We start from the raw sequence: 8,757 nt of genomic DNA, 5'->3' as shown, positions 1-8,757 counted from the left end.
GATTTCTTTTTGAGGTGATGAAGACATTCTAAAATTGACTATGGTGATGGTTGCACAACTCTGAACTTACCAAAAATAACCTTTCTGTAAAAATTCAGTAGGTGAATTATATAATGCATAATTATATCTCAGTAAAGTTGTAATTAAGAAAAAAAAAAAAAACATGGGGCACCTGGGTGGCTCAGTAGGTTAAACATCTGACTTCGGCTCAGGTCATGATCTCATGGTTGATGGGTTCGAGCCCTGCGTCAGTCTCTGTGCTAACAGCCAGCTCAGAGCCTGGATCCTGTTTTGGATTCTGTGACCCTCCCCTGCTCACACTGTCTCTCTCTTTCTCTCTCTCTCTCTCAGAAATAAAATAAAAAACATTTTTTAAAAAAACGAGCAAATAGGAGTTCCTGGGTGGCTCAGTTGGTTAAACGTCCAACTCTTGATCTCAGCTCAGGTCTTGATGTCAGGGTCTTGATCTCAGGGTGGTGAAGTCAAGCCCCACCTTAGGCTCCACAACGGGCATGAAGCCTACTTAAACAAACAAACAAACAAAAAACAAAGAAACAAAGACAACCAAAGCCAGAGGGATGAGAAAAAGGGAGAGATAAGTGAAGGCTGGGAAGAAGGCCTCAAAGAAGGCTTCATAGCAAAAGGCTCATCTCTTCATCCATCTATTCATTTGTTCATCCATGAAGTATGGATTGAGCATTTACATGTGTCAGATATTGTTCTAGGTACAAGGGATACAGCAGTGAACAGAACAAAGCCCTTGCCCTGAAAAACGAAACATAGTTAGAAGAAGGGTAAAATGGAGAAGGGGCTACATATCAGTGGTTTAAGAAAGCTATGACCTGACTGAAGAGTGGGAGCAAATCAGAGTAGAGGCTCTGCAGGAAAAGCTTTCCAGACAGAAGGAACAACATGAACAAAGGCCTCAAGGCAGGAGCATGCCTATGTGTTGGAGATAGAGTAGAAAGAGTACCTGAAGTAAAAGAAAAGAGATAAATCAGAGAGCCAAGTAGGGGCAGGTCAAGGAAAGATTTGAAGCCACCATGAGAGCTTTGGATTTTTTCCTCAGTTTGATGAGAGAGGGTTTTGAACAAAGATGGTATAATGTGGCTTACAGTTTAAGAACATCTCTCTCTGTCCTGAGGAGTACAGCCTGTGAAGGCTAGAGCAGAGGCTCAGAGACTAGTTGGGAGGCTGCTGCAATTATGCCAGTGAAAGAGAACATGGCTTGGACCCGAGTGGAAACAGAAAGCAAAAGCCAACAATGGTTGCTGATGGATTGAATGGAGGATGTGGGTCAGATTTCAAAATGAAATGTTTCAGTTATGTATCTATCACGTTGGTGATCTGCTGGGCATGTTTGTGTGTGGATGTGTTCTAATCAACTATATTGAGGTGAAATATACATATGGTAACATTCACCAATTTTAAAGTATAGTGTTTTTAGTTTTGATAAATGTAGATACTGTCATTGTATATATACTATAATCATGATATATAACATTTTATTCTCCCTAGAAAGTTCCCTCATACCCATTTGCCAGGTATAGCTCCTAGAAACTACTGACCTGCTTCCTTTTCCTATCATTTTGCCTTTTACAGTCATATAAATAGAATCATATGTCTCTTGTGTCTGGCTTCTTTCACTTAGTACCATGCTTTTGAGATTCATCCATAATGTTGCATATGTGAGTAACGTGTACCTTTTTTTTTATTGTTTTACAATGAATGTAATAGACCATACTTAGTCATTTAGGGAAGCCCTAACAAAATACCATAGACTGGATGACTTAAACAACAGTGATATATTTTCTTACAGTTCTAGAAGTCTGAGATCAGGATGTCAGCATTATCCGGTTCTTGTGAGGATTCTCTTCCAGGCTTGCAGCTGGCCACCTTCTCTTTGGGTCATCGCCTGGGGGCACATTAATCCCATTATGAGGGCTCTACCCTTGTGGCCCCCTCTACGTCTAATCATCAAAGACCCCATCTTCAAATATCAAATTAGCAGGTAAGGCTTCAACATATAAATTTTTGGTGACATCGTTCAGTCCACAGCACCACTTAATACACTAGACCACAATTTGTTAATTCATTTGCCAGTTAATAGGCATTTAAATTATTTCCAGTTTGGGGTTATGGTAAATTAAGCTGTTATAAACATTTTAGTACAATTTCAACCTAGGTCTTGGGCTAAAACCCAATAACGTTTTAGCACTGCTAAGTTGTCAAACTGCTATATGATAGGATAAGTCACAATATTCAGCATTTCTGACACACAAAAGTTCTGGGAACTGACAGTAGTCTAATAGAGTGAATGAAATTCACTATTGACATTGTGAAAAAAAATGACATGTGATAAATTAAAAATATTTTCAGGGGCACCTGGGTGGCTCAGTTGGTTAAGTGTCCAACTTTGGCTCAGGTCATGATCTCAGGATTCATGGGTTCCAGCACCACGTTGGGCTCTGTGCTGACAGCTCAAAGCCTGAAGCCTGCTTCAGATTCTGTGTCTCCCTCTCTGCCCTTCCCCTGTTTGCATTCTGTCTCTCTCTCTCAAAAATAAGTAAAAATATTTTCAATGAGGGGCACCTGCATGGCTCAGTTGGTTAAACACCTGACTCCTAATTTTGGCTTAGGTCATGATCTCACAAGGTGGAGCCCTGCATTGGCCTCTGTGCTGACAGCATGAAGCCTGCTTGGGATTTTCTCTCTCTCCCTCTCACTCTGCCCCTCCCCCACTCACACGCACGCATACACATGTGTGCTCTCTTTCTCTCTCAAAATAAGTACATTTAAAAATATATTTTCAATGAAGTAACTGCTGATGCATAATACAGTGAATACCAATAGGCTTTCCACACCTTACGTTTTTGCAAACTTTTACATTTGTTTAAGTCCTTTTCTGCTTCACACATATTTTTACCACCATCAGTTGTAATACATCTTTGTAGATTCCACTTCAGGTTGTATTGAATTAGTGTTTCCTCAACTTTGAAAATATTCTGTTCATTCAGAGTATTGACACAGACCAATCTTACTGTCATGTCAATGCTATTGAATGGCATTGACTCCTTGAATAAACAGTACTTACTGAGCAATATCAGTAACATCTATTTAAACACTTATTTTTTTTAATGTTTTTATTTATTTCTGAGAGAGAGAGACAGTGTGAGCAGGGGAGGGTCAGAGAGAGAGATACAGAATCTGAGGCAGGCTGCAGGCTCTGAGCTATCAGCACAGAGCCCGACGCTGGGATCGAACCCACGAACCGTGAGATCATGCATGACCTGAGCCAAAGTCGGATGCTTAACTGACTGAGCCACCCAGGCGCCCCATTAACATCTATTAACTCATCAAAGACAAGGAAATAATCTTCTTTGACTTTCAACTGATTGCTGACTTGCTCCCCACGTTCTCTTCTGCCCTCCAAATCTAACAGTAGTAAACAAGTTCATTTTCTCTGCACACATTTTGTCAGCTGATGCAATCAAACCCAATTTAATTAATTCACAATCAGAATGGCATTTGTTGTTTGGTTAACAAATGAATGACTCAGTAACTTCAGCTGCAGCTTCATTTTCCTTCTCTACATTTTTGAGGTAATTCTGATGTAATTAAATAGTCTGGTGGTTTTTTTTGTTTTTTTTTTGTTTTTTCTAGGAGAGAGAGAGAGACACAGCATGAGCAGGGGAGGGTCAGAGAGACAGGGAGTCACAAACTGAAACAGGCTCCAGGCTCCGAGCTGGCAGTCAGCACAGAGCCCGACACGGGGCCCGAACCCACGAACCACGAGATCATGACCTAAGCGAAAGTCGGACGCCCAACCGACTAAGCCACCCAGGCGCCCCTAAATAGTCTGTTTTAAATATCTCACGTAGATGATACATTCCCTCTTAAATTTTCTAGTTTTTTCTGACAGTTGTTCTCCTATGAGCCAAGAGTATTGTGTTGAGTGTTTAGTCAATAGGTATTATCTTTTTTTTTAACATGGATATCATTTTATTGCATAATAAGCATAACACATTGCCATCTAATTCATAAGAGAATAATTGGCATTCCTTTAGATTGTTGTTCAGGTCTACACCTCAGTCCAGCTTCTCCTTCTGCCCAATTCTGCTTCTGTCTCACCTTCCACAGGTGTGGGTCCTAAGAGCACCTCCTACTAGTCATAATGTGCTTGTTCCAAGAGAAAAGCCTGCTTCTGAGAGGAGCAGGAGTGTAGGAGTGGTCTGAGAGAGCGGGTGATCAGATGGAGGTTTTGGAGCTGTATTGCCTTTTGCTAGCCTCGCACTGAAGACCCCCTCACTGCCGGTACCTGGACACAGATAGCTCTTAACATAAAGTGATGGTCCAGTTGTGAAAATGTTCACTGGTGGTGAATTGGGATGGTAGGCCTACAGAAGGGAATGTACCAGGCACCTGAGAAACATGGAAGGGGGGAAACTAACGGCACAATGGCACTGGCTGGCAGTTACTAAGCTTCACTGTGGCCTCAGGGAAAAATTTTTTAAAGACTAGGAGTGATTAACAGGCAATTGGAAACCATGTATAAAAGCTAGAGGGCCTTCCTGGAGCATACAGCAAGGCAACCTTCAAGGATCTAAAGAATCCATACTCTTTTTTTTTAAGTTATTTTTTTAAGTAATCTCTACACTCAGTGTGGGGCTTGTTTGCAGGTACCAACAGGCAAGAAGGAGAATCATCATCTTGGCCAAGAGCAATCTACTTGAATACTTCTAGTATTCTCTTGCTCAATTTTGATAATAAGGGGACAAGTACAGCAACCTTGGCCTCAGAAGTCATGGTGGTCAGGGGCTCAGATCCTCAGGTAAGCCACTGAGATCAGAGGAGATGCTAACTGAGGGTGAGGGGAATTTAGGATTGAAAACAAGGAAGGAGACAATGAGTACTACTTGTGACAGGAACAGTAGTTGGGGCTGTAGTTTGTCCCACTAACCCTCATCTTCTAAGTTTCCATCAGGGATTCTGGAGGAGCTCTCCTGAAATTGGCCTGTAGAGAAGAAAAAAGTGAGGTGTTTTCCAAAATAAACTGGAGTATGTCTTCTTAGGTTGACTGTGGCAAATGCACTCTCCCTCCCCCCACCCATCTCTTCCTTTCTTTCTCTTTGGACAAACATTTCTATTAACAGTCACTAAACATCCACAAACATGAACCAGATAATAAAAACCAGGGGTATTACCACCAAAGCAGCTCATAAATTAGTGGGAAAAACAGACACCCAAACATGTATACAGAAATTCCACTCATATATATGTTTTAGTGTTCACATTTTGGTAGTACTTGACCTCCATGTAAATATAGAACTCCTCCAACTCCCCCAGAAAGCCCCCAAGAGGCATCTCATGTATGCTCATGAGCAGGTCTGGTCAGTTATCACAGACTTTGGCAGGTTTCTGCTTCTTCCTCTCCTCTGGCTCTGCTCTTCCAGAAATCACCCTGATCCAGGGGTACTGCACTTCTGCTGGCACAGATGCTGCTGATTCACTGGAGCCAGGGAGGTGACAAAGCTGTCCTGTGGGTGAGGCTGGGGAATGTTCCCCCTGTTTTTGTACTTTTCTTTCTCATGGATGGGGAGGCATGAAGGAGGTTAGTTTGTGTACCAACTTTTTACATTGTTTTAGTCCCTTTCAGTTTTTACTTAAAGTACTCTTTGCTCTTCCTTAAACTTCCATAGGACTCAGATATGAGTCCAGCGGGGGACCAGATTGGGAGGCAAATGCAGTGATACATGGAATACTAAATTGTTCTTCCCACATGTAGATTCACTGGGGGCATCCAACAGCCCAAGTCTACTCATGAGCGCAGACATGGTCTAGGTGGTTGCAACGTATGTTCAAGCTGAGTCTTCACCTCCTTGTTCACAAGAACCAGGAGGATGAAGAAGAGGGAAGGATTCATTTATCCTGGAGGATCAGGGAAGACTTTATAGTAGAAATGTCACTTGAGCTGAGTGTTAAAAGTGGAGTAGAGGTGGGGAAGAGGAAAGAGCAAAAACTGAGCACAAGCCCCTTAGAATGTTTGTTGACCCAAAGTTGTTGCCCAAGGAACTTACATTTCCATGCAAGCAGATCAGCAATAAACAAATGAACAAAAATGTGTATCCTGTTAGGTGATGACAAATGCCAAGCAGAAAAATCAAACATGAGGGAAGGGGGCTATTTTATCTAGAGTGGCCAAGGCTGGCCTTTCTGAAAATGTGGCTTTTGGGCAGAGGCCTCAGCAAAGTGATGAAAAGAGCTTTCTGAATCCCCAGGAAAGAGCATTTTGGGCAGAAGGAACAACCAAAGTGCAAAGCCCTGAGATGGTAGCCTCTTGGTTAATTCAAGAGCAGCAAGGCCTATGTCTGGGGCACAGTGATAGAAGAGGGTTTTGAGCAGAGGACATGATCAGTTTGCTGTTTGGAGAAGAGACTTCAGGAGGCAAGGGGATATACAGAAAGAACAGTGAGGAGGCTCCTGAAGTGATCCAGGTGATAGAAGACAGGAAACGTGTAGTGGTGGAGGAATCAATAAAGAATCGTTGGTAGAAGTTGATGGATTCTAAACATCATTTGAAGGTAGAGCCAATGGGATTTATTAGTTAGACTTCACAAGGATGAAAAGGTAGGTTGTTGATAAATTGGGAATCGAGACCATTTCTGAACATAGGAATCCCCTGCTTAAAAATTTCATGATAAAGTTCAGACGTTTTTAGCAAGTTATTTTTTGGTTTGTTGATTCATCCAACAAGTACTGACTAAATACCTACTGTGAGCCAGGCACTGTGCAAGGTGTTAAAGACACAATAATTTTAAAAAGGTAGGACATATAGTCAGATGGGTAAGACAGACAAGTAACCAGGTCATTACAACACATGTGACAATTGCCAATACAGGGGAAAATAGGGGCACGTGGGAGAGGTATCTAATTCAGAGTCGGTGGGGGGAGGAGCTTCCAAACTGTAATTTCAAGAATGAATAGGTATTAAACAGTTAAAGGAATAAAAGGAGAGTGAGGAAGAAGAATGGGGAGGCAGAGAGGGTAGGGCATGGAGGATATGAAGGAAGTTCTGTATGGCCATGAAAGATGAGAGGGAGGGGAAAGACAAGGCTCAAGATAAAGGGAAGGATTAGCTCACAAGGTGCTTATAAGTCATATCAAGCGTTTTGCATTTTATCCTAAAAGCCAATGGGGAGTCACTGAAATATCTTCAACAGGGGTGTAAATCACCAATTTACCTTGTTGAAAGAGCCTTTTGGCTCCCAGCTAACTGGGAGATAGATTGAAAGGTGGAGAAGACTAGAAGCTGGGAGAACAGTAAGAAGGCAACTGTAACCATCCAAAGGTGGTGTGGGATAGAAGAGAGTCCTAGATGGATTTGGGAGTTATTTGGGAGTGGAATCACCAGAACTTAATGACTGATAGGATAAGTGGATAAAGGAGAGAAAGGAGTCAAGAATGGTCCCTAGGTCTCTAGGTTGATCAGTTGGGTGGAGGTGGAAAGCATTCCCTGAAAAAGGGAGTACAGGAGAATTAAATCTGGAAGAGAATGCTGTCAATTGTGTACCTGTAGGTTTGAGATGTTGAGGGATATTCTGTGGAGATGCCCAAATAGGCTGGTGGATATGTGGATCCAACGGTGAGGAGAGATTTGGCACGGGTGGGGTGCCCAAAGATAGGTAGAGGAGGAGAGGAAGAGGATAAGCCCAGGGAAGAGGAGGAGGCCACGGTGGGCCCCAGTTCACCCACATTCAAGGCCTTCCCCAACGATTGTTCCAGTTGTATCTCCACTCATCCATTTGCAGCCAGCACACAAAGTTCTGCCCCTGTGCTTGGACCTTCACCTCACGTTTCTTCCCGGTTTCTGTCCACAGGGCTCTTTGTTCCAGAATCTAGCTCAAATATTACCACTTCAGTGAATTCTCTTTCCATAATAGGAAATTTGTATGTTTCCTCTAGAGTATGATGAGGTCAACTTCTTATGCATCCTTTTATTATATTCCCCGGACCTGGAAAATATGTTTAGAACATTACACGTGGAGCGTTGCCATACGTGAATAAATAAGCGAACAAAATAATAACTGGAGGGGCGGACTTCATCCAGAGGGAGCCAGAAGCGTCACATCATCAGCTCAGGGGGAAAGTTCACTCTCATAACGTTGCCCACCGTGGGGCTGAGAAGCATTCTGGGCCACCGTCTCTGGTAGTTCAACTCTGCCAGCCATTCAGCCCCTGCGCTTCACCAGAGGCCTTCTAGATTAAAGCCTCACCTTTGCCCTATTTCCCAGCCCGGCCCCTAACTTTCCGCCATCCCCATTGGTTGCGCGACTGCCCAATGGGCAGACAGAAACCGTGAGCTTTCGCTCTTCCCTTGAGGCGTTTCCGCTCCCGTTCGCGTGTCTCGCGAGCTTTACGGTGACTCGCCGAGGTGGCGCTGCTTGGTTAGGCTGTGCGACTGACGGTGTTGCGAGGCGGACGGGAATAGAGACCATGTTCCGAGTGGCGGCTCCGGGGCCGCTCCGGCGAGCGGTGAGTCTTGGAGGGAAAGGCAGAGCCCGGTGACGGTCCAGCCTCAGTGTACTGTCCCTGTGAGTGTCTTGGCGAAGATCATAGTCCTCCACAGACCTGACCGGCCTTAACGCAGGCAGGCCCAGCACTGCACGGTCTGTGGCTCGAGCCCGATGTTCTAGGGCTGCCCTTGACTCCTTCCGGGTGGACAGCGCGGGGGCCCAGGTCAGAGGTCAGGGTGACCCG

General features: G+C 43.9%; 1 protein-coding gene and 1 long non-coding RNA gene across 3 annotated transcripts in view; one reads left to right on the top strand and one right to left on the bottom strand.

Moving 5' to 3' along the window:
• Nucleotides 1–1,833: 1,833 nt before the first annotated feature.
• Nucleotides 1,834–8,507, bottom strand: LOC120235768. The gene is made up of 3 exons (XR_005529496.1): nucleotides 8,418–8,507; nucleotides 4,914–5,014; nucleotides 1,834–1,915 (listed from the first exon to the last, which is right to left on the bottom strand). It is a non-coding gene; the product is annotated as an uncharacterized LOC120235768 (long non-coding RNA).
• The window catches only part of ETFA (electron transfer flavoprotein subunit alpha), an 84,213-nt gene continuing 83,873 nt past the window's right edge, over nucleotides 8,418–8,757 (top strand). The window contains exon 1 of one of the 2 annotated variants that reach the window (XM_039238234.1): nucleotides 8,418–8,532. In XM_039238234.1, coding sequence (XP_039094165.1) covers nucleotides 8,494–8,532 — 39 coding nt within the window. In that variant the 5' untranslated portion in view covers nucleotides 8,418–8,493. The remainder of the gene's footprint in view (nucleotides 8,533–8,757) is intronic. The other variant, XM_039238236.1, reaches the window with a different exon arrangement.

The sequence above is a fragment of the Hyaena hyaena genome, unplaced genomic scaffold, assembly GCF_003009895.1.
Source record: "Hyaena hyaena isolate Hyena2069 unplaced genomic scaffold, ASM300989v1 scaffold_137, whole genome shotgun sequence".
NCBI classification, from domain to species: Eukaryota; Metazoa; Chordata; class Mammalia; order Carnivora; family Hyaenidae; genus Hyaena; species Hyaena hyaena.
Note: the sequence above shows the minus strand (reverse complement) of the source record. Positions and strands in the feature narration are given on the sequence as shown.